This window comes from Cucurbita pepo, chromosome LG02 (genome assembly GCF_002806865.2).
Source record: "Cucurbita pepo subsp. pepo cultivar mu-cu-16 chromosome LG02, ASM280686v2, whole genome shotgun sequence".
Classification (NCBI taxonomy): Eukaryota; Viridiplantae; Streptophyta; class Magnoliopsida; order Cucurbitales; family Cucurbitaceae; genus Cucurbita; species Cucurbita pepo.
This window is the reverse complement of record NC_036639.1, coordinates 9,912,334-9,937,951: the sequence shown is the minus strand read 5'-3', so window position 1 is coordinate 9,937,951 and position 25,618 is coordinate 9,912,334. Positions and strand designations below refer to the sequence as shown.

Genomic DNA, 25,618 nt, shown 5'->3' with positions numbered 1-25,618 from the left:
GAATCACATCAAAAGATCACGTCAAATATCATACATTATACAATTTATCTTACCTAACATATAGTCTCCAATAATAAATTCACTTACCTTAAAAATTCATTATAAACTCGATCTAAGCTATCGACTTCTCGATGTAACCTACGTGTATCTAAACTATCCATAACCATCATGAAATACACATAATTACTAGTAGATTTTATATAAACATGCTTGAAGTAATCTTAAATCAAAGGTGGCCTAATTTGAACCAGCAAAAATGACCAAGAATCGAACGAAAAATAGGCTAAATTGATCGATTTGGGGTCGAAATGGTTAGAACCGAGGCTAAACTGGTCAAAGTCAACAAAAGTCAATGGGTTGAGCGAGAACGGGTTAGGATCATATCGAACCAAATCAAACCATGCGAACTAGATGAACTTGTTGCACTTCTCCCTCCCTAACCGTCAGCTACAACGAACGAGCACGACAGCGCATTTCCAATAACCAGGCTACCGGCGACCACCTATTCATCAGAAAGGGATGAGAGTGAGATAGAGAGAGACAAAGAGAGAGACAAAGAAACACCCTTCTCCGGTGACTTACCGACAGCGGCGACAGCAAGTGATCCGACGGGACAGGAGACTCAACACGAGGGAGAGTTGAACACGAGATTTAGTCTATAGTTTAATATAACATTAACCTTATCGATTATTTAATTTCAAACGTTACTATTAAAATTTAAATGTTTTGAACTAAACAGATTCTCATAACCCAAAACATACAGTTGATTCCATGCGAGCTTCTGATTATACCCATCAGCCGCCTTTTTTCTTACCATGCTTGCTCTGTCTCCCTCTTTGAAACGAAGTTCTGAAGTTCCCATTCCAACAAACAACAAAAAAAAAAAAAAACATTCAATTTCTGTCGTATATAATCGCCAACAAACGCAAATTCGTTCAAGATCATACCTGCAATCTTGAGGAACACTCCATGAAGGCCTGGACGAAGCTTTGTGATTAACAAACTTAGACCAATCATTGAGCAAAATCCTGAGATCGTGCACTTTATTGTCGAGCCCAACGCAGCAATTGGCATGAACTGTGCACACTTTGGTGAAGTCGCGCCCCATCTGACAGAACCCGCCGAAGTTCGCGGTGTCCAGGAAGCGTATTTTGAGTCCAATTTCAGGGATTAATGGGCTGTGTTTGATTTTGTTAAGCACGTCTTGATCGTGCCGACCTGGGAACATGGTTCTGGATTCGTACCAAAATTTGTAGAATCTTATGGTTTTTGTGTTGGATTTGACGTAGACGAAGCCGCCATTTGGTCTGTTGTTTAAATCCTCGGAGCTTCCTTTGAACGTATCGCAAGCGATTTGGAAATCGGCGTCTGGGTGGAAGTGATTGAATGGGTCTTGTAGCCACATGATGTCGGAATCCTGCGCCCANGCTTCCTTTGAACGTATCGCAAGCGATTTGGAAATCGGCGTCGGGGTGGAAGTGATTGAATGGGTCTTGTAGCCACATGATGTCGGAATCCTGCGCCCACAGAGAAACTAGAACTTCTAATCATTGAATTAGAACTGCGTTTCGAGGGGAAATTGGAAGAAGCTTACAGTGAAGACGAAGCTGAAACCCATTTCGAGAACAGAGGTGAGGAATTGAATTCTTCGCCACATCATTTTGAGGTAATCGGCGGTCATGAAATAGGCCTCGCCGGAGAAATTGGCTCCTTCGGTGTCCAATTGGTAGCAGTGAGGGTGCGAGGCCACGCAGCGTCGNGAAGACGAAGCTGAAACCCATTTCGAGAACAGAGGTGAGGAACTGGATTCTTCGCCACATCATTTTGAGGTAATCGGCGGTCATGAAATAGGCCTCGCCGGAGAAATTGGCTCCTTTGGTGTCCAATTGGTAGCAGTGAGGGTGCGAGGCCACGCAGCGTTGGTACGCTTTTGCGTCCAGACATACTATCACTAAGTGCTTCAATAGCCTCTGTGTTCCGTTCCCGGAGTGGAAGCTTTTGAGGAACAGATCAAGGAGTGAATCCGGCTCTGCCCATGCCGCATTCAACGTTGTCAAGATTACTGTTTTATCCTCATTCGATGCTTTTGTCAGAGCTTTTTCCTATATTTATTCGTCAATAATCAAAATTGACACAAAAGTTTAAAGATCTATTAGACATCAAATTTATAACAACTTAAACCTGTTCATAGGACATGAACTATAAAATTTAGATTGAGTTAGACATTTTTCAGTTGAATTTTTAGAAAATTCAGAATTCCATTTGATCACGTCGAATCAACCCAACCAACTAAAAAATATGGTTCGCAATCTTAACCGAACTCAACTACTTTCTTTAAGATTGTTATGGTAATTCGACAGTAGAACTCCTTTTATGAGATTTTAGTTATTAATACAACAGATTAATATAATTTTTTTAAATAATTAAAAAAATGAACAACTAGACTATCCAAACCTACCCAACTCAAAAATAGATGATTTAGAAGTGAACCCTGCTCCAGTCATTCAGGTCACCAACTCAATCAACCTTAAATTTTGGGTTAATTTAAAATTAAAAAAAAAAATCCAATTCAACCGAACCATACCCATTCCATTATATATATATACATACACATACACATATACACACGAGCNTGCCGCATTCAACGTTGTCAAGATTACTGTTTTATCCTCATTTGATGCTTTTGTCAGAGCTTTTTCCTATATTTTTTTAGTCAATAATCAAAATTGACACACAAGTTTAAAGATCTATTAAACATAAAATTTATAACAACTTAAACGTGTTCATAGGACATGAACTATAAAACTTAGATTGAGTTAGACATTTTTCGGTTGAATTTTTAGAAAATTCAGAATTCGATTTGGTCCAAGGGTCGAATCAACCCAACCAACTAAAAGATATGGTTCCCAGTCTAACCCAACTCAACTACTTTCTTTACTACTTTCTTTAAGATTGTTATGGTAATTCAAGCAAGGTGAAAAGTAAAACTCCTTTTTGAGATTTTAGTTATTAATATAACAGATTGATATAATTTTTTTAAATAACTAAAAAAATGAACAACTAGACTACGTAAACCTACTCAACTCAAAAATAGATGATTTAGAAGTGAACCCTGCTCCCGTCATTCAGGTCACCAACTCGATCAACCCTAAATTTTGGGTTAATTTAAAAAAAAATTCCAATTCAACCGAACCATACACATTCCATTATATATATATATATACATACACACATATACACACGAGCTTTTTATATATATATATATATATACACACACGAGCTCAACCATCAATTATTAACATAGAAATGGGAGGGGGAAATTTTGTTTTTACATGATTACAACAGAATCACCCACTTTCCTTTGTAAAATCATGTCCCCTTGCCTTTCCCTAACTCCAAAATTAAAAAATTTAAAAAAAATAAAAAATAAAAAGCAGAATTGTTCCGATATTTAATAATTTTCTAAACCCTATTTAAAAATTCGAGATCGATTCCCTCAAATTTAAAAGCATTTATCCTCGTATATAAGAACTAGAGACTATATTCATTTACCATATTAACAAATAATCGTAATATAGCCTCTAAATTAATACCTAATTAATAAATTAAATTAATAAAAATATCTTTTAAACTTTATATTAAAAAATAAATTCACATTTATTATATTTATGTTTAGAAATGATNTATATATATATATATATATATATATATATATATACACACGAGCTGAACCATCAATTATTAACATAGAAATGGGAGAGGGGGAAATTTTGTTTTTACATGATTACAACAGAATCGCCCACTTTCCTTTGTAAAATCATGTCCCCTTGCCTTTCCCTAACTCCAAAATTATTATAAAAATAAAAAATAAAAAGTAGAATTGTTCGGATATTTAATAATTTTCTAGACCCTATTTAAAAATTCGAGATCGATTCCCTCAAATTTAAAAGCATTTATTCTCGTATATAAGAACTAGAGACTATATTCATTTACCATAGTAACAAATAATCGTAATATAGCCTCTAAATTAATAAATTAAATTAATAAAAATATATCTTAAACTTTATATTAAAAAATAAATTCACATTTATTATATTTATGTTTAGAAATGTTCGCTTAGCCAGTAACGCCCACCACCTAAAAAAAGGAAAGCAACAAAGAAAAAATGGTAATGCACGCGCTGGCGGTGGCAGAAGACCAGAGGGCTAAAGAGCCTACCGCCAACTTTGCAATAGCAGACGCTCACACACCCACCACCATCGTCCATTATATTCACCAATAATTCAAAAAATATATAAAAANCCACCACCATCGTCCATTATATTCACCAATAATTCAAAAAATTATAACAAAAAATATATAAAAAAATTCACAAACAAATTCCACCTGTCGCCATCCCATTCGATGATCCTAGGACTCTCAGAATCCCGTTTGGTGAGCATTTACCATTACCGGAACGAAAACAGTTCTGTTCCGTTTGAATCACAGATTCCGTTATTTATAATCCCACCGCCCTAAAATCTAGCGGCCGATTACCAAGAAATATGAATAAAAGAGGGAAAAGTATAGAAACTAACCAGGAGAGGGTTTCTGAGAGAGGAATAGGATCGGAAAGCGCGGTAGGAGTAAGAAACGGGGAGAATGTTGAAAGGATTAATGGCGGAGTTATATAGAACAAGAAGCCCTAATATGACGCCGAAAAACGCGACGGATAGCCTCACCGTCTTCCATCGGACCACCGCCGTATGAGCACCGAACGGAGCCGTCCCGCTAGGTTGCACGTCGCCTGAGGTAGGCTTCATCGGAGGTGGATAAAGAGGAGGAGAAGAAGAAGAGACGCCGGGGAGAGGTGGTGATATTAATGTATAGGAGGAGGAGGGTTTATTTTGCCGGCTGCGCTTCTCTCTATCTCTAATTTCTTTGGTACTCCTTAATTTGTCTCTTTCTTTTTTTTTCCAATTGATTTTCATTGTATTACTATTTCTGAAGACGACTAGAATTAGAACGGGAATCTTTATTTTTATTTTTATTTTTTTTTCTTTTTCTCCTCTAATGATTTCATTTTTTTTTAATTAAATGATTATCTTATTAACTACGGTGTACGTCTGTTGTCACAGTCGTATTCATGCGGCAATGGGACAATGATGGTAAGATAGTTGTGTTTTACTTAGTGAGCAAGTCAATTGTAAGAAACTCAGATTTCATAGATAACATCGGCGTACACTCGAGTCTCAAGTCATGTTTGAGAGAGATGTTTTAGAAGACGTAGAAATGTCTTGAAAACAATTTAAAAAAAAAAAGCTAAAAGCTAGTAGGGAACACCGACTTTGATAATGTATAAATTGGGTAAGAAGAATTGATAACTAGTCAAATCTTCTAGAGTATGTTTGGGGGCATTTTAGCTCGTGATAGGTGTAGACGTAGTTTTGGTGACCGAGTCATCACCATTGTATTGACACAACAATAATAGTAAAAGTCAGAGATTTGGAATGGACATGCAGTCATGGACAAACATGACCGAGACGTTTGTTATGCGACCACAAACAACATGGCTTGCAGAAGCATGACTGTAATACTGGTCAAGTTAGAAAAATATTTTTAATTAATTTAAAATTTTGAGTTGGTTGGATTGGTGATCTTACTCAACCGAGTGTTTTATTTTCGAGTTGGATTAGGTTATCACGTTGTTCCTCTTTTCTTTAAATTATTTTTTTAAAAATTATTTGTTCATAATATAGGTTACGTTAATAACTAAAATCTTATAAATTATTTGTTCATTCTTAATATTTTATAATAAAAAGATTTGTTAACCGGCAACCGGGTGTTTGCCTATCTGCCGGTTACCCCTGCTCTATTCTTATTATAATTAACCATGATTGGTCAATTCTTTCACAATTTCCTAGGTAATAATTCTCTCTATTTTTATATTAATAATAATAAATGTTATTTTTACTTTTTACTTTTTTTTATTAAAAAAAAAAACTTTACATCAATCAGTGCATGAAATTTTAATTTTATTTAAATATTAAATATATAAATTTATTTATGTTGCTTTTTTTTTTTTAATTGTTAAAAGGTAAATATTTTTATAATTAATTATTTACATTAAATATGAAGGAAAATATAGAATTTTGAATAGCCAATGAGACAAAGACAAGTGGACAACTTTCCAATAGCAATATTGCAACAAATACGCCATTGACGGTTCATAGTTACGTGTCCCTTTTTATATAATTGGGAAAATAATTTAATAATAATGGTCAAATTCTATCATTTAACTAATATATATATATATATATTCTATATTACATATTTGGTAACATATATATATATATATATATATATATAATATGTAATTATGCTGAGAAAACAAATTACCAAAGATGGCATCAAATTCTTTTTTATGGAGAAAGTTTAAAAACCATTCCATAATATTTTATTTAAATAGTAATGACGTCATAAAATTAATTATTAATTGACTTAAAAAAGAAATAAAAAAGAAATAATAAATAAACAATAAAGGAATGAATTTATTGATGTGGGTAAATTGGTTAGTGTGTGGGGTAAATTTTATTGATGTAGGTTGGCAGCCTCAAGAGGCAGTAATTATCATAATTAATTTACATAAATAAAGTTGAATAATTCAAAGGCTATAATGGTAAATCAACATAGGCTTGATCTACTCCAGAAATCTTGTGCAGCATAAAGTAAGCCGCCAAGAGAGAGCCAGTCAAAAAGCATATTCCTTTTATGGTTTTTGATAGCCCATTGCCACTCTGGCCCTGCTGCTGCTCCACTGAATTCCCTCCATTCCTGCTGAGTTAAAAAAAAGCACACTTTTAAGTTCGAATTGAATCGGGTTTGGTTAAATCATACGACCAAGGTTAAAAGATTAGAGGTTTCACACCTCCGTCCCCTATTATGTGGGAGTAGTGTTGAGTTATAAGATTACAACTGGTTATAGTTCATATTAGGTCCGTCTAAGTATAGTTCAACTGGTTAAAGCATACGACCAAGGTTAAAAGATTAGAGGTTTCAAACCTCCACCCCCAATTGTTGAACTAAAAAGTATGGGAATGTTGAGTTATACGATCACAACAAATTAACCAAAAGCGAATAACTTGCCTTTGTCCCAGCCGAGGCTGAGGAGCAGCCGAACCCCGGAAACGTAGCTCCGGTGTCGGCTGCGGCGTCACGGTTGCTGGCAAGGTTTCTTCACTAGGGATTGGAACGTTCTTCACCTGTAATAGGATTCAGAGTGCTTAAAAGAACTGATAAGCTTAATATCATTAGATTAAAGTCTCCAATGCTTACCAATTTTCTAAACAACAGAGAGTAGAACATGTGAATGTATCTCATCTTGGCCTGTTTCTGTTCTTTGTTTAGCTGCCTCCAAAACCCATAAATCGATCCCATATTCAGAGCTTTCCTTGCATATATTTTCCAAGTGTAGCTGAAAAACAATACTCAGTAAGTGAATATCAAGAACCCATATTATCATAAATGTTCTTTGTGGCTTAACATACCATTCATATATTCTCTGAAGGCCAGCTTCTGATATCATGTTCCAATAGCCAGAATCAAACTTGCACTTCTCAAAGAAATCAACGATCTTTTTGCTCGATTCGTCGCCATTGTTCGGATCGACATGAAAGCCCGAGACCCCGTCGACAATAATCTCAGCCGGGCCTCCTTGGTTTGTTGCAAAAGTTGGCAATCCACAGTTCATTGCTTCAATGACTGTTAGGCCAAAAGCTTCATAAAGTGCAGGCTGCACAAAGGCTCCTTTTGTATCAGCAATGCACCGGTATAGCTCACCGTTACGATACCGATCGGTTTGAGCTGATATCCATCTGATTTGCCCCCTGAGTTTATATTTTTCTATCAGGGAATGCATCTTTTTTATCTCTGCAATTTCTTCCCTGTCCTTTGATTTTGATGGATCAAAGAATCCAGCCACAACCACAAGGTTTACTAAACTTCTCAGCTTCCTGTTTTTACCATACCATTCAGTTAATCCAGTAATGTTTTTTACTGTGTCAAGCCTTGCCATTGAGAAGATTATTGGTTTCTCCCTATCTGCAAGGTAACCTCTGTTCCAAAAGTTACCAAGATTAAAAGTTAAAACTGTTCTAAACATTGTCTAATCATGTTCATAGTAAAAGAGATGGATATCAATAGGCATCACTTACATGTGTTCATCATTGTTTTCTCTGCTATAAAGAAGCTCCTCGATTTCGGGATGATAATTCGTCAGTCGTTTCGATATCTCGGTGAACGGAAAGTAAACAGATTGATCAGCTCCAGGAGCAGCAATGTTGAATTTGGGGTCAAACACATTGATACCTGAAACTACTCTATAAAGTCCAGGCATTGTAAAGGCCTCATGGCTTTCATATTGGCCTGGCCTAGTTTTGCTGTTGGACACAGACTTGTAGTTAGCTGATAAAAGATGATATCTTTCTAGAATGAATATCCAATCCAGTTGAGTTCTAACCTTCCTGAAATTTCTTGATATGTACTTGTTATAATGAAATCAGCTGCATTCATTGAGATTATATCAGCTGTGAACTGACAAGAAAAATGATATTTCGGATCGAGTTCCTTCCATTTAGCGTCCGAATCTTCGTATTTCGTCTTCTCTAAAGCGTGTGCAATGGTTCCCTGTGAGGCCAAAGAAACTCAAGAGTTTATAACGTCTAGAAACTAAAAATGTAACGGTCTAGGTCCACGGCCAGTAGATATTGTCCTCTTTGGGCTTTCCCTTTCGGGCTTCCCCTCAAGGTTTTTAATACGTGTTTGCTAGTGAGAGGTTTCCACATCCTTATAAAGGGTGTTTCGTTCTCCTCCACAACCGATGTGGGATCTCACAATCCACCCAGGCCCTCCGCTAGTAGATATTGTCCTCTTTGGGCTTTATCTTTCGAGCTTCCTCTTAAGGTTTTGAAAACGCATCTACTAGGGAGAGGTTTCCACACCCTTATAAAGGGTGTTCCGTTCTCCTCCCCAACGATGTGGAATCTCACAATCCACCCCCTTCAGGGCTCAACGTCCTCGCTCGCACTCGTTCCTTTCTCCAATCGATGTGGGACCCCCACCAAATCCACCTCCCTCCAGGGCCCAACGTCCTTGCTGGCACCGCCTTGTGTCTACCCCCCTTCGGGGAACCGTCTCCTTGCGCACATCGTCCAATGTCTAGCTCTGGTACCATTTGTATCGGCCCAAGCCCACCACTAGCAGATATTGTCCTATTTGGACTTTCCCTTTTGAGCTTCCCCTCAAAGTTGTTAAAACGCGTCTGCTAGGGAGAGATTTCCATACTCTTATAAAGGGTGCTTCGTTCTCCTCCCCAACCGATGTGGGATGTCACAATCCACCCAGGCCCACCGCTAGCAGATATTGTCGTCTTTGGGCTTTCCCTTTCGAGCTTCCCCTCAAGGTTTTTAAAACGCTTCTGCTAGGGAGAGGTTTCCATACTCTTATAAAGAATGTTTCGTTCTCCTCCCCAACCGATGTGGAATCTCACGAAAAAAGAAAAAAAAAGAACTAAACATGACAGATTTTCTCGAGCTTTTCGCTCTATTCTTCCTGACCTGTGTGATTCCAAGTTTCTTAGCCATCAAAGAAGCAACCAAGTTTCCATCAGTGTAGTTTCCAATGATGAGGTCTGGTTTGCAGTTCATAACTTCAAGGATCTTATCAGTAGCATCCTGGAAATGATCCATAGAGAAGTAGGGGATAAGTCAATAGAAGAAGAATGAACTTATTAGGCAAAATGAAAGAAGTTCGAAGTCGAATGCCTTGACGAATCTCTCTAAGTAAGGATAGACGTCGAAACGTGAAATCCATCGACGAAGAACGCCATTCTGTGTCGAGAATGGGACTCTAAGAATATGAGAATGCTTTGTGTTTTCAATAGGCTCGTACTCGACATTGCACGTCGTCCCTCGTGCATCGGGTATCAATCTTGTCACCTAAATGTATCAGTTTTTAACACAGATTAAACCATAAGGGACAGGACAATGTTGTGAGCTTATGCCTACAAACAAACAAACATACCACAAGAATCTGAGGCCTTGCTTGCAGGCCTTGCTGCTCAATTCTATGCACCAATTCTTCTTCTAAAGCTCTCACTTGGTCCAAAATGTACACAATCTAAGCATTTTTGTGGACTACAAACTTGTCAGGAACAGACCATATTGTAATGCTGAAATAAACATATATGATCAAATTCTAACCTGACCACCGGTGTCGGGCAAACCGAGCACACCCGCCTGGCCGAAGTAACCGTGGGGCGAAAAGATTACGACGTTCAACGTCGTTGGAAGCTTGCTAAACAGGAACTCCACTTTTACTGGATCAGGTGCTTGGAGGACCTCAGAAAGGATTAGCATTGTTTCTCTGACACTCTCTGAAGTACTTCCCCATCCTTTCTCAAATCCCCATCCCTTCATCCTATGAACATGAACATTAAGGGAAAAGAAACACAAAATCCAATGTTCTTGGAAAAGGAATACAGCTTTTTGGTTACTTGTGATTAAATTCTTCATATGGTGTGTCTTTTGGCAGTGAAGATAGGTATAGTTGAGCTACAAACAATGCAGATTGAAGCTTGGAAACGCTGCTAAGTTTCTTATTGATCATAAGGCTCTGCAAGATTTAGATTCAAAAATCATAATTTCTTGAATTGGGTTGTCATGATTTTGGTAAAGATTTGAACTTTTTCTAGAACTGGATGATGTTCATAATTCATACCTCTCCACGATGGTGAAGAGCCTGCAAATAAGCAACAAGTTCCTTAACATTCTGTTTATTCTCACCAAACCTTGAGCTGATGAACTTCGAGATCAAACCGACTCCGTTCCCGATTGACGACTGGAGGCTCAAACGAGGGGAACTGAATTCAGTGGCTCCAAAATCTATCTCTAGAGCATGTTCATCATTAGCCCTGATGATCATAGTTCAAAATTACTACCCATAACCCAATGCAACAGAACTATTTGTAGACTGAGTACTAACCAATTCTCATCAAAGATGGCTTCCTTAAACTTCAAGTACTCTGAGGCAGTAAGGTCTTCTACTCCCAAACTTACAGCATTCACCGTAACAAACTCCCAGAAACCGGGGCTCGTCCTCACGGCTAGAGCGACGTTCGGAGGAACAACGGCGGCCTCCTGCATAATACTAGCTATCAAAATGAATGCTCCTTTAAAGCAGAGTGAGTTTGAATGTTACCTGAGTTTTACTTAGAACATAGCCAAGAGAGCCTTCCAAAACATGGTTCATCTCATGTAGATCTTCAATTGTTAGCTCAATATCCTTCATCAAATCTTGACATTTCATCAACCTCTTCCCATGTTCAACAAACCTATGCAGTTCATATGGATTAAGATAAGATCATATATAAAAAAGGTTGCAAAAGAGGAAGTGTTTACCTGCCAAAGCATTTCTTCATTGGGTTATGGGATTTTCTCAATGCATCGCTTAGAGTGTCGGAAATTGGTGAATCTAATCTCTTCAAGCTGGCTGTTGCAAACGCCATTTGTTCCAATAATTTGGGAATGAACTGATAATTGCGCTGTTTCTGCCTGTCTTGTGATTTGGGATATATATATATATATATATATAGAGAGAGAGAGAGAGAGAGAGAGAGAGAGAGAGAGGTGAAATAGAAAGAAGAGAAGAACATTTGTGATGTCTGAATGATTGAAAGCAAGAAAGGAATTGAAAATGTGGGAAGTTATTTAAGAAGAGGAGGAAAAGAACTTAAACAAACATTCATTGTGTTTCATTGTGTTTTTTTTGTTAAAATTGGTGGGTTTTATTATTCTTTTCTTCTTTCATTTCCATAATTACACCACCATAAGAATCTTTAAGATACTATACAAATTTTAGGCTTTTGGAATCAACCAATATTTTGAAGTTGAGATTGAAGTCAACAAATTTTAGAGTTAATATCGATTATTGTTGATATCTTTTTTATATTTAAAAATGTTCCTATTAAGATTATGGAGTTAGGGTTATAGAAATTTGATGCAAGAATAATTATTAATTAGTTATATTGTTACTTATACAATTCGGTCGAAGTTTTAATTATATATTTTGGATGAGAGATTCAATCTTCTAATCTCTTGGTTGATGATACTCATGTTGATATCATTCTCTTGGTCAATGATACATGTTTATTTGAGTTGAATTATACTTATGTTGATATCAAATTTAATACTATAATTATAATAAATTAGTTTTAGTAATTTACCATTAATATATATATTAATGTATTAATGATACATATTGAGTTGAATTATAATCATATCAAATTTAGTGCGATAGTTATAATAAATTAGTTTTAGTAATTTACCATTAATATATATATATATTTTTTCCAAACAAAATTACAATGGGTTTGTTGGAAAGATCATTTATATTTTGAATTTAATGGGTAAAAGATTAGAAAGTTTTACTACATATACCTTAACGAGTGGAATATATTCAAAAGACGTTAAATATTATATATTAGAGATATCCACAAGATTGGAACAAAAGTCTACCTCCTTTCAATTTTCACCATCGTAAAATTTTCATAAAATCAATAATATTTTATTAGTAAAGATATAATATTATAGAGGTAGGGTGATGATAGAGAATATAATTTTCGTCCTTGATTCCGAACTAACAGAGAAAATTCATTTCTCCATCTCTATTCCCTATTTAATTAGAGATTCTCCGCTTCGCTTATATGAGTCCCTATAAAACTCTGATTCTACACAGTAAAAATAAACTATATAAACACACATTTGTGCATTTGTATCCTATGTTCCATTAATTACTAAATGTGAAAATTTTATAATTAAAAAAACTTAGCTTCAATTTGAAGAAGAGGGACTACTACGAGCCAAGATGACAATAGAAAAAAAAAACATATTAAACCAAATAAAGCTAGTAATTTGCTTTACCTTTAGGACACGTAACAATAAATTGAATTTCATAAAATTGAAAACTGATTATTAGGATGAATTCGATATATTAGATAGTAGGCTGATTTATTGTCATTATGACTTGCATGGCAGATTTCTCAATCATCTAGAATTCTCTTACTTGAAAAGAGAAAAAGAAAATTTGAGTATTTAATTTCATATCGTGGTCGAGAATGCAAAACACATATCTATAACCATCATGATTGATGGGACCTAAATAAACAATATAGTTCAACATAGCATGCAAACTCATACCACACGACTTGCATTCATATCATATATCATTAATACATACACGACTTTAGATCTTATAAAATTTATGACTAACCAACATTATAGTATATACTTGATCACACAATTACTTTAACCAAGTCCCAAGGCATTCTAACAATTCAACCCGGGCAAAACTGAAGGAAAACTAAATTGAAAATGCAAAGAATCGTTGAATCACACCAGATGTCAGGGAAAGATGTTGTGAACTAAACCTAAACCAAGTGAAATTGTGCGAAACCAAGATAAACAAAAGATAACCCAACCCAAAATATACTGAACCAATTGAAGCTTTGTGAACTCGTTTTCAACCCAAAATATACTGAACCAATTGAAGCTTTGTGAACTTGTAAACGATCGACCACGAAACTGGGTCACCAACACATGCTTGTCTGCATCTTCTCTGGCGGTACTTCTGTGCAAATGGCGGCAGAGAAGAAGCAGGCAAGCATGTGCAAGTAACCCATTTTCGTGGTTGATCGTTTACACATTCACAAGGCTTCCATCGGTTCAGTATATTTGGGTCAGGGTTCCTATGGATCCTTCCCTCCTCCCTATCTATACTCATTGCTAACCAAAAAAACGTCCTACCACCCCACCATATCCTACTTGTGTTTGTTCGTCTAAAACTGGCTGGATCAAAAATTGGGTGAGAGGTTAGATCTCCAAGAAAACCGTTGAAAAGCATCAAGCAGTCAATATATAGAACACTAAGCCACAAACATCCCTCCCAATGATGATTAAACCAATCCAAGCAGGAAAATAAATAGTTTCTGAAAGCTGTGTTTAACATCATACCTTCTCAAATGGACGGCGAAGCATGGCATCGAAGAGACCACCATGAGCCCCAAATGCGAGTTAATCACACAAAATAACATGTACTAGAGTTAATCACACGAGTACTGCAAGACTTCAAGACCACTTCGAGTGAAACCCGTGGTAGTAGAGTAGTAGTGGTAGTAAATAAAAACAGGCCAGGAGGCCACCTCATATATAGTCGCACTTCAACAATAGAACATAACCCTCTTAACATTCTCTTTGAGAGCTGGCAAAGGTCGAACAGCAGCATTCATACTTGGAGACCGTGTACTGCGAGCGCCACTAACGCCACCACGTCCAGCAGCAGCATCACTGCTAATTGATCCAATATCAGAGGTTTCAGGTTCCATATAAAAGCGAGCTCGGAATGCAGCGAGATGAGCATAGTACGCTGGGGGAACTGCAAAAGGTTTTACACCAATTTAATTATAAAAAAAAACCCATGGAGAAGTGGAGATGGTTGAGCAAAACAAATTCAAATCAAATCACTGAGAAACTTACCAATGGAAACAGAGCGAGTACACCTTGCATACCTGCAGAAGTTGAAAATATGGTATTAATGCAATCCCATAATTAGAAAAAAGCTTGGTTTGTAATTTGTGAGCGTTAATTAAGGTAGGCAGGCCAGATTAGTACGAAATACTCGAGAATGTTCTGAGGAATTTGCAAAAAAGTGTAACTCACGTATAACAAAGGTTATTCGTTAGAGTCTGCAATCCGTCAGCTGTGAACTTATTTTCATCCCACAGAACATGGTAATGAGCAGGACGACTTGTACCCTGGAAAACAAGTATAATTCTTCATCCCCGCATATACATCTTTAAACAGTAAAATATTTCATAAAAAATAATTATATACCTGGATTCCAGCATGGCTGCACAGGTAGAAGTCAAATTCCGTAGGATGACAAATTTTGGAGTCAACAACCGTACCTGACATGTCCGTCAGCAGAGTAAGAAAAAATCACTTTTAAAAACAAAAATAAATCAATGACAATAAATTAATAAAGGTTGCTTGAATAATAAAATCAAATCTTCTGAACTAACCAGTACATTTTCTAGTCGGTAATAAGCATCAATTTGCAAGGCAAAAATCTTTTAGAATAGCTTTAATTATGGGAGTTTGTAGTTGAATTGAGTTCATAATGCTTAGCTAGTAGTTNAAAAAAAAAAAAAAAAAAAAAAAAAAAAAAAAAAAAAAAATCAACAAATTCTTAACCCAATGGGTTGGCTATATACTGTACTTTACCAGGTAATATATTCCCACTCTTGTCGACTGCATGGCGATCAGAATGGTTATTAGCAAACAACCTAGTGTGATGACGCTTCTGCACCACGACGAAAGTCACTGGAGGTTGGTAGTTTGGTTCCAAAGAAGCACAAGCCTAAAAACAAATTGATTCAAATTAAAAAATATATCACATATTCATTAAATTTCAAACCAGCAATATCTAAAATTATTTTGAAGTTGCACCAACGCAGGCATATCTCTTTACCTTTCTAATGGCATCCAGCTCATGTAACAAAACTTGGTAGAATTGTCCTTCACTAACACCATCCCTGAAAAATAAGATTTTTGTATAGACATCAGATGAACAAGAAATGAAAATAATGGTTTATTCACGGCTGGACTGTTGATAATAAATATAAATAAAATACCGGTAGAATATGATGCGTTGAGGTTTCTGTCCAGTTGCTCTACGGAAGGAGATGAGGAGTTCCCTGCGTTACCAAGAGAGAAACGGTCAATAAATAAGGATAACAGTTTATTGAGACAAGTTCAATGTGCGGCAGAGGATAAAAGCACTAAAAATCAAGTTCAAAAGTCGTACTTGATCATTCCACCCGTCACTGTCCCCCTCACAGGATCCTGCCATGTTTTGAAAAGATCTTGAATAAGCTCTTGCCTATGGGCTTGAGCACTGACCAAACCAGCATATTTTGTAACTTCCGGCCAATCTTGAGAAGCCACAACCTATTATCAAATTTTCGCTAAGAAGTTTAGAAGTGGCTTATATTACACAAGTTGCATATAGTTTACTATTAAAAAAATGTTGCAAAATGATCATACAGCAGCAATGGATGGACTTGAGTCTTCCCCTGGGTGAGGATGGGTTACGTCAGCACCAAATATAATGGTCGGCCGGTCACTAACCAAGGGTATGTTCCTAGATAATGCATCAACGAGTACTGTATTCCTTCCCCCAACCTTAACATTTATTTTTAAGGCCACGTTGGCCAAATATTGTTTACTCATTTTAAAGACATGTTTAGTCAAACAGCACTGGGAAACAAGCCCAAGATCTGTTTCACAGATACGTTTTAAATCACCTGCAAAAATTATAAATGAAAAAAATAGTAAATAACAAAGACAGTATTCCAATTTTTTTTATAAAAAGTATATAGTATTTCAATTGGCATATACCATAGAGAGATCCGTTGTTATCTGGCAAAACAACAATAAGCAGATCAAGTTCCTTGCCCTGGGGTCGGAGAATGCTCATTGCATCATGATACCGAGTTTTAAGGGCCTTTTCCACGTGATCAGGACGGGCAAAAATAGGAGGAAGCACTGGTTCTGGATTGAAAGCCTACAAACATCATAGAAAGCTTTACATTAAAAAATTCCAATGTTAATCTCACCAAGTATTGAAGGAAATAAATTGATTTAAAAGAATCAAGGTTACTACCATGCCAGAAATGTAACACATTTGAGCCAGTTCATAACAAAACCTGCTAGTGACACTCTCTTGCACAGAGCGAGAGAAATTTACACACATCCAGTTGTTTACAGTACCACCATTGAACATTTTCTGCAATAATTCATAATCAACAAAGGAGAAAAAGTCAAATTATCTCTCATGAATAAACTCTGGAAGTCACCCAATGACAATCATCCAGCATAACAGTGAAGTGAAGACAATTACAAGCAAGCATTTCAAGTTGACCTATCTACAGCAGACAAGCGACATTTCTCTTTGAACAAGCTTACCTACCTACCATGGACAGAATCTGGAAACTTTTAGTCTAGACAAATGGGTCATCCCATATATTGTACGTTAAAAAAAATTGTCCATGACTGTATAACACATAATAATTAAATAAATAATGCTTTTTTTATGCTTCTCACTTATAGAATTCCAAAACAGGCAAGAAAAACAGGAAACAAATGTCCTGCTTAAGAGCCATTTGATTTTTGGTTTTTGAAAATTAAGCTTATAAACACTTAATCTACCTGTAAGTTTTATTATCTTTTGTTATCTACTTCATACCAATGTTTTAAAAATACAAGCCTAAGTTCTAAAAACTAAAAAAAGTCATTTAAAACTTGTTTTTGTTTCGACTAAAAATTAAAATGTTTAGTAAACACAGGAATGAAAACCATTTAGCGAAATCAGGAAAAATAAGAGAAAGGGGAGAGAGGGAAAAAAAAGTTAAAACTGAATATTAACCACCTCGAATCAATTGTAGGAAAATTTCAAACTAATATATTAAATCAACAACAGGAATTACCTTATTCATCATGTTCCACTGTCCAACTTGTGGCAAACAATTTTTTTCTCTGCCTGTGTCATGATATTTTAGCTGCAAAAGAACGAAATTATCATACATATGATATGATATCATAGAAATCAGACACCAAACTCAGCTCAATTATAGTAAAATTAGGATACATTACCCATGGTGGAGGAAGAATACGAGCTTCAACAGAAGCAAGCTTCTCACTTATCTTAATTCCAAACTCCTTTGCATATGGATCATTATGATATGCATTATGACGTACTGTCTGTAATTAAAAGAATGTTAGCATGTAAACAATGCTCAACCAGAAAGAAGAATAACTATAACTCTAAAATTAATGAACAAGCAAGGTAATAAGAAAACAGAACTTATATTTAGAGGAAAAAAGATGAATACAGCAATTGAGATCCATGTAGTTACACCCAACTAAACAAATTAGGCTTCAAAGATGAAAATTATTCCAGGACCTGCATTATGTCAGCCTCTCTATCGTGTGGTCGTTGGCATGTAACCTTGAGCAGAGCAGTTATCTGTCTCTCGTTGAGCCGTTTGGAATACCTCTGTCCTTCAACAATCTTACATACCTGAATCAAAAACATTTTTAATGTTAAAAATCATATATATATTTTGGGGCACATCAGCAAAAATTATAGATACCAAATATTCAACCAGTAGAGTATAAGTAGAAACATTACTTCCATCGGTAGATAGTTAGGTCTCTGCTGGTTCCCTACTTGAAGACAAGGCCACTGAGTATGTTGAATAACAAACCCATACGTTTCATAAAAGTACTCCACCACCGATTTCATAGTACCTCTTTCATCAACCGGGAAACTAGAACCAATATAAGTATAAGCGATGAAGTTCAACATATATAAACTTGGTTAAGAAAAGGTTTTTAATTAAAGTTACAATTATCACTTACGTTAGCTCCCGCGTTGCTTGTGATGTCAACCCAGAAATGCGATATTTTCTGCGCATATTCCCACGGTGTGTCACTTCAACCTTGACACCTCGAAGAGCCTTCTTTATCTATAAGTACTTTGAAAATTAAAGCATATCCCTCCAATAGAAATTTCAATATCATGACAAGTCTTACCAGAACAAAATTAGGTAAAAGAACTGAATATAGTTCTAGTACTCTTAACAAGCTAGTAAAATAAAATATCATAACCTAAACAGCAAGAAGCATCCAACCTTAACACGGTCAGCATCAGAAAGTGGTCTGGATGACATATCGCGGTTGAGAAGCTGAGTCACAAAGTCGATAACAGGCAAAGGCTCTATGAAAGCAGTAGATGACATATCTGCATCCATTAGCGAATGGTCACTTCACTGAAATAAAACATGAAGGGAAAAGCATAAACTGAAAAAAATAATATCCACCCATACCTTCCAATTATGGAAAACATAAAAGAGAGAGAGAGAGAGAGAGAGAGAGAGAGAGTGGGGCTGATACCAATATTTAGAGAGAGCCCCATTTGAGTAGGACGGATACTCTGATAAAAGCCACGCCAGCTTTCCAGCCCCTCACCCAGTGTCTGACGTCTACCAAGGTTTGGAGAGTAAAATGATCGGCCCACAGGGGAATACCTAGAAGAACATAACAATTCCATTTAGGAATTCAATCAACAAACCAAATATCCAGTGACAAAGGTGTAGAGTAATAGTCATGCCTTGAAGTAGGCAATTCGCGTAAAACAATATCCAGAACTTGAAGGGCTTCCTGAGGGGCATCAGCCTGTCTGCCTTGAAGAAAGAGTCCTAAATGGTGTAGATCAGCACGAGCAGCAAATTTGATTACGACTTTAAATTCTTTCTCCCGCCTACACCAAGAGTAAATAATATAAAATTATGGAAAGAACTAAGAGCAGATAAAAGAATTCAAACAAGGAAGAGGGTAAGGCACCTTTGTCCTCCTGATCCATCTTCCTCGTCAAAAAGAGTTATTCTAAACTCATTTGATATGAAAGGAAGAGGACCGGCAGTGTATAAACTTTTTCTTCCATCATAGGCAGGAAGACGATCTCCAAGGTGAGAGACCTTGTATAACTTCACCAGCTGCTCCATTACAGCTCGGCTATAGACACGCGAAGTGACTTCTGGCGTAATAGTAACCTACTTGCAGCAAAAAAAATGCCAGTGTAGGATTAAAATAAAAAACATAAGCAGCAGAATATAAAAAATATGAACAGTACAGAAGAGAATGCCCACATCATACTGATGAAGATCTTTATCTGGAAGCTCCGCAAAGAAGTGGTTAGCCTTGACAATACACCTTGTGCCAGTGCTACCCTTTCCTGGTCTCAGAGGGAATCTCATAGATTTACTAGACGGGGGTGCAGGTTGAATTGCTTGGCTTTGAGCAGATTCCTGCTGAATGGAAATCTGCTGAAATTGTTGTTCTAACAATGAGGTATCAGGTGGGTGGGAGGAAGAACTCGCCACAGATGAGATTGGCTGAGTCACCCCACCTTGATACACTGGGGTTGCTTGGTGCAGCTCGGGAACTGATGGCCTGGATGGGCCACCAGAAGAAGGTCCTCCCCCAATGCCACCACTACCCATGCCACCGCGATTACCACCACCATAGTTACTGCGTCCTCCATGCTGATATTGCCCACCTCTACCCCTTCCTTGGTATTCAGGAGGTCCTCCATAGTGCTGATGTTGAGACGTCCCTCGGCCACGACCACCACCTTGACCTCCACGTCCCCCTTGAGAAGCCCAGCCTCTCCCCCCACCCTGGTATGCATTGCCACTATGTTGCTGCGGGAAGTCTCTCCTTTCAGCAAATCCTTGGGAGCCACGGCCACCAACGTCCTGAGACTCTGATCTCTCACCACCACCTTCAGTTCTCTTCTTCCTCCCCATGATCCCTACAAGAAAAAATAATGAAGAGTTGAAGCCTGGGAAGTTAGAATTGATAAATGATGATTAAAAAAACCGCGATCATTTTATCAAGGCATACTTATTACTGATAGAGAAAATAAGAGAACAAAAATAAATATAAACATCACAAGGAAATAAAACTGTATAATGCTCATCAAAACCAAGAGGAACCCTACACAATCCGAGTAAAAATGTTCTCCATTTCTTTAAAACAACATACAAAATAACGAAAACTAAAAAACATCTATGCGGAGATTTTAGGGGGGGAAATCAAACAAAGAACAAGCAAATTACAAATTTTAATCTCTCGATAGCAGAGTAACAACTAACCAGAAAATTATAAGCGCTCACTACAGAGCCAACACCGAAGTAAATCGTGCATAGGCCGAACCCTAACAATAGAAAATAATTTTCAGTCGTAGTATCGACCAAAACCAAAAATAACTACAAAACCCTAAACTTTGCACATGATAACGCATACGAAGCCGTCCAAAGTAACTACGAATCGACAAATCGCTGAACAAGATCTAACGATCTCACACCAACAAGAGAGGAAGAAAGCAAAAAAAACACCAGGATAAAACAAGAGAGAAGCGAAGAAGATCCAACAATAGAGCTCTGAAAGTAACTTGCAAAGCAAAGAACACAGAAACATACAGTAGATCCACACATGGAGAAGTAAGCCAAAAAAATCAAACCTCGATTAAAAAAGAAAATCCAGCAAAGAAATACAACTACATTAAGAAATAGAAGAACAAGTAAAAAGGCGAAAGCCTACAGAAAATCAGTGGACTATATTATACCTCAGATGAAGAAAAACGGCGGCCGGAAAATCGCCGGTTTTAGAGTGCGATGAAAAAGGAAAACAACAAACAAAACAACACCAAAGGCAACAGAAATGGGTGCAGTGAGGCGTCGCTTCGGTTTGGTTTGGTTTGCTTTACAGAGCGAGAAAGGCAGAGAGCGTAATGATAAAGAACAACAGCCGAGAGAGGGAGAGAAAAAGCCCTTGGTTTCGCTTCGCCTCGAACTCTCCTCGATCCTCCTCCCTGGTTCACTTTCACTTGCTTTTGGAAGGACACCCTATAATCCTTCCCACACCCTACATATAAAAGCACCCAGTAGGTCTTCGAAAAAGACAACTCCATTCCTCTCCTCTATAAATTATTATTATTTTATTTTATTTTATTTTATTTTATTTTATTTTATTTTATTTAAATAAATAAATCCGCATGTTAAAACAATCTTAATTATTGCCGATAACCCCTCGTCCGTCCTCCGTGGCATATTTCAACACTCTCACTGCTTTACCTAATTACGTGGCAAGTCTCTTCTTTTGCTTACGTGTATTTTCCAGGTTGGTGGTGGGTCCCTTCCAGTCAGTGGAACGGAACGGTACAATGCGGTAAACGGGGAGTGGGCCGAATCTCACATGATTGCCTCCGACTCCTCTCTTCATACCACCACCACCACGCCACTATCACCTGCCACAACTCCAGATCTTTATTTCTTTACTCGCTCTATGGATTCGACACGTGTCCTATTACTAGCGAGTGTTGCTCACGCACCGGCTAGGCCACCTAATAATGGTCAATTTAATTATTATTGTAAACGGTTTTCAATCAGGCTAATTATTAACATTAGCCACTCTTTTTTTTTTTTAATTAATTATAACTACATTTTTGTCGATTTTATTTACTTTTATTTTTAAAAAAATGTTAAATTTTTAATCAGGTTAATATCAATATTAGCCACTCCCCCATTAATTATAATTGCATTTTTGTTGATTTTATTTGCTTTTATTCAAATATATATATCATTTATCTCAAAAATATCTTATAACTTTCACATTTTCAATAATATCTTTAAATTTAAAAAACATTAAAAAAAATATAAGAATATGTTAACTGTTGGTTTAAAATATATATATATATTGAAGACGATTTCAAAAATATCTTTGAATTTTTTAAATTACTCTAAAAATACATTCAAATTTTTTAAAAGTTGGGTTAATATCCTTAAAAAAAATTTAAGAATTTTAAAATATTAAAAAATATTCTTACCACTAATATATGAACGGAAGGTATCATTAACTTTAAAAAAATAACATTAAATATCCTTAAATTTCTATAAATGTTTCCGGCATGGCTACCTTTAAAATTGATGGTAATAATTTTTTAAAAAATTATAAAATTTTAGGGCGTTAATATTATTTTTAAAAGTTTATATGTATTTTTTTAACCCACTAAAATAATTTTTTTAATTTTTTTAATTATAGATATTAATGAAAATTTTGTTAGACCAATTATATTTTAGAAGTATTTTTTTATTAATTCAGCCATTTAAAAATTAAAAAATAAATAAATAAAGACTGCCAACTACGCCATATATAATTAAAAAAATATGGATGGTTTGTTTCATTTAATAGGGGAAATTAAAATATAATTTATTAAAATTAAAATACACAAAACCAACCCATCGTGGTTTCCTTCTGTACCATGAATCCCTCCCATGATTGGAGGATTTGTATTTATTTGAAATTCTTATTTAAAATAACAAATTTATTTGAATATTTTATTATAATTATTATAAAAGTTAGAAAAAGTTTTTACCTTCTAATACCAAAAGACTTTACTCAAATACATAAAATAATTACCATATTAAATTACTATAAAAATATTTATTTATTTTTCAATAAATAAAACTAATTAAAATCTTATAATTATATTTGAAAAAATATGAAAAATATTATTAAAAATTAATATTATTATTTATTCTAACAAAAAAAAATATTGTTTATTTAAAAATAATAATTTTGATGAGTAAATGTGACATAATTGACGTCCAATAATGATATCAATATGACGAAATCAACTACAATAATAAAGTACTATTATCGTAGTTATTATTATTAAAATAAAGGATACCTATTAGAAATTATAGGTAGTAATTTTAACCTAAAATTTACCAATAATACAATAAAAGATAAAATAAGATAAATAAATTATGTTAAAAAGATAATAAAGTCAAATCTTGTATCCACGTCACTTGTACGTAATTGGAAATATAAATATTTTTTTATTTATATATTTATTTCATCCACTTGCATTAAATTAAATTAAGCCATCTTTGTGTTGCCCAAAACTATTTATTAAAAATAAATAGTTTTATAAATAATTACGATAATCACATATTTAACTCGTTATATATACTTATTTTTAAATATTTAATTAAAATTTACGACTCAATTTAATATATATTTTAAAATTTTACTAAAATTATTTTGAGAGGACGAGAGAATAAATAATCAAAAAATAATAATTATGAAGTAAAATAAAATGTATATATAATTATATTTAAAAAAATATTATTTTTAATATATTACCGATAACTAATCAAATTCATAAAAATTTAATTTATTTAAACACAATCCAAATCAAACTAGACGGGTTGGGTTGATCGAATTTTTCGAGTTAACCGATTTTATGAACAGCCCCTATTTACATCTTATCATTAAAGTTTTCGAGTCTATCTTTTTAACAATATTTTACATAACGTCTACTTCTCCTGTGGAGTAAAGTGAGACGTTTTGTTGAACAGTAACGGTCGAAAAGGGGAGTTACTCATTCTTGAAACTAGAGAGACAGTAAGGAGGAAGAGAAAAACGCTCCGTTCTTGTACGGGAGAATGTGCAGATAAAAATAGTTTACGAAAAAACCGCGTTATGGAATGGAAGGCATATGCATAACCCTTTTGAACACACAATTTAATAAATGTCCAATCAAATTACATCTTGCATTATTTTCCCTCTTTATTTATTTTTTTCCTACCTTTTGTTGTAATCAAAATTAAGTGCTAAGTTGCTTTATGTGAACACACATCAATATCATTGTTATATTAAAAAGAAGCACGTTGGACGAGTTTTTTAAGACGTTTTTATCCTTGCTTTTATTTAATTCATGGTTTAAATAATATCATCAATGATTTTTTTATTTATTACCTGTCACACTTTAAAGTTAATAGATGTTAGTGATGCGTTCTATCTGGTAAATATTCGATATTTGTTTAGGGTTGGATATAATTAAAGATATTTAGTATTAAATTATATTTTATTATATATATCATATTTGATATTTTATTATAGATGAATATCTAGATAGTTTTTATTTGTTGCGTTCTCGAACTATCAAGGGTTAAAAGGTTTGGCCCGCTATGCTCACATGCTGGACCTCCACAAGGGGCCCCTTAAACTATGGTATGGACTGTCGACAACCCTAACGGCTACCATATTCTCCGTTTAAATAAGAATTTATCGTCTTATTTAGGGCGGGTCACCACGAGCCTCGGTCTTACAGGTTAAGTTTGTTGGATGAAAGTCTCATATCGACTAATTTAAGGAATGAACATGAGTTTATAATCAAGAAACGCTATCTTCATTAGGATGAGATCTTCTAGAAGCCCAAAGCAAACCCATGACATCTTATATACTCAAAGTGGACAATATTATACTTTTACAGAGAGTCGTGTTCATCTAACATGGTATCAAAGTTATGCTCTAAACTTAGTTATGTCAATAGAATCATCAAATGTCGAACAAAAGTATTGTGAGCCTCGAAGTCATAGTAAAAAATGACGAAGACTCCAAAAGAAAATGATTCGCTAATTTAGGGAATGATCATCGGTTAGAATACTATCTCGTATGGACCTTTTGGGAAACCCAAAAGAAAGTCAGGAAAGCTTATGCTCAAATGGACAATATCATATAATCGTGGAGAGTCGTGTTCATCTAACAAAATCTACATATCAAATTTGACGTTAAGTTCAACAATCCTCTGACATCTTAATTCAGGGTATACGTTTATACATTTTTTTCCCTTAATTTATATGCTTAATAAGTTTTAAAAGTTATACACAACACATACTCCACGTCCAAATTTTAGTAACAAAAGATTGATTTTTTTTTTGTAGTTCGACAAATACGAACATCATAGTAAATCCGATGATTTTGAGCTGATTCGAAATCGTTTTTCAAGCGCTTAAAAACGTTATTTTTTTACATTGAAAACTCCATTTTAAATGAACAAATGAAACTCTCCAATACGAGTAACTGCTCCTCGGATCCTCTCTTCTCTTCATATA

The 25,618-nt window shown here is 35.3% G+C and overlaps 3 protein-coding genes across 3 annotated transcripts; all 3 read right to left on the bottom strand.

The window, feature by feature from the left end:
• Positions 1–16: 16 nt before the first annotated feature.
• On the bottom strand, positions 17–4,999 carry LOC111788364 (uncharacterized protein At4g15970-like). Its single transcript, XM_023668679.1, has 5 exons — positions 4,578–4,999; positions 1,854–2,102; positions 1,595–1,690; positions 948–1,417; positions 17–849 (listed from the first exon to the last, which is right to left on the bottom strand). Exons 1-5 carry the CDS (start codon positions 4,968–4,970, stop codon positions 795–797), a joined length of 1,263 nt encoding a protein of 420 aa, XP_023524447.1. The 5' UTR covers positions 4,971–4,999; the 3' UTR covers positions 17–794.
• A 1,534-nt stretch (positions 5,000–6,533) lies between these two features.
• On the bottom strand, positions 6,534–11,582 carry LOC111787525 (sucrose synthase 5-like). The gene is made up of 15 exons (XM_023667512.1): positions 11,436–11,582; positions 11,236–11,368; positions 11,020–11,174; positions 10,756–10,948; positions 10,532–10,650; positions 10,239–10,455; positions 10,060–10,155; positions 9,801–9,974; positions 9,594–9,710; positions 8,498–8,664; positions 8,193–8,417; positions 7,527–8,093; positions 7,315–7,453; positions 7,126–7,241; positions 6,534–6,813 (listed from the first exon to the last, which is right to left on the bottom strand). Exons 1-15 carry the CDS (start codon positions 11,540–11,542, stop codon positions 6,651–6,653), a joined length of 2,688 nt encoding a protein of 895 aa, XP_023523280.1. The 5' UTR covers positions 11,543–11,582; the 3' UTR covers positions 6,534–6,650.
• A 2,342-nt stretch (positions 11,583–13,924) lies between these two features.
• Positions 13,925–21,574, bottom strand: LOC111787923 (protein argonaute 1-like). The gene is made up of 22 exons (XM_023668018.1): positions 21,283–21,574; positions 19,802–20,466; positions 19,497–19,705; positions 19,264–19,413; positions 19,047–19,180; positions 18,785–18,894; positions 18,513–18,619; positions 18,283–18,421; positions 18,055–18,171; positions 17,745–17,852; positions 17,579–17,650; positions 16,756–16,878; positions 16,491–16,656; positions 16,137–16,396; positions 15,898–16,040; positions 15,725–15,787; positions 15,562–15,625; positions 15,315–15,450; positions 14,925–14,998; positions 14,751–14,845; positions 14,568–14,599; positions 13,925–14,466 (listed from the first exon to the last, which is right to left on the bottom strand). Exons 2-22 carry the CDS (start codon positions 20,459–20,461, stop codon positions 14,252–14,254), a joined length of 3,177 nt encoding a protein of 1,058 aa, XP_023523786.1. The 5' UTR covers positions 20,462–20,466; positions 21,283–21,574; the 3' UTR covers positions 13,925–14,251.
• Positions 21,575–25,618: the final 4,044 nt, after the last annotated feature.

Bases quoted from the DNA above. Each gene is read 5' to 3' on its own strand.
- LOC111788364 (XM_023668679.1), bottom strand. From the start codon at position 4,970: ATGAAAATCAATTGGAAAAAAAAAGAAAGAGACAAATTAAGGAGTACC. The intron at 2,103-4,577 runs GTTAGTTTCTAT...GAATAAATATAG, and splicing joins CTCTCAGAAACCCTCTCCTG to GAAAAAGCTCTGACAAAAGC. The intron at 1,691-1,853 runs GCCTATTTCATG...TTCTCCGGCGAG, and splicing joins GAGCCAATTTCTCCGGCGAG to GCCTATTTCATGACCGCCGA.
- LOC111787525 (XM_023667512.1), bottom strand. From the start codon at position 11,542: ATGGCGTTTGCAACAGCCAGCTTGAAGAGATTAGATTCACCAATTTCC. The intron at 11,369-11,435 runs GTAAACACTTCC...TGAACTGCATAG, and splicing joins ATGAAGAAATGCTTTGGCAG to GTTTGTTGAACATGGGAAGA. The intron at 8,418-8,497 runs GTTAGAACTCAA...TGTGTCCAACAG, and splicing joins TATCAAGAAATTTCAGGAAG to CAAAACTAGGCCAGGCCAAT.
- LOC111787923 (XM_023668018.1), bottom strand. From the start codon at position 20,461: ATGGGGAGGAAGAAGAGAACTGAAGGTGGTGGTGAGAGATCAGAGTCT. The intron at 19,181-19,263 runs GCATGACTATTA...ATGTTCTTCTAG, and splicing joins CGCGAATTGCCTACTTCAAG to GTATTCCCCTGTGGGCCGAT. The intron at 15,788-15,897 runs GTACGACTTTTG...TTGGTAACGCAG, and splicing joins GTGACGGGTGGAATGATCAA to GGAACTCCTCATCTCCTTCC.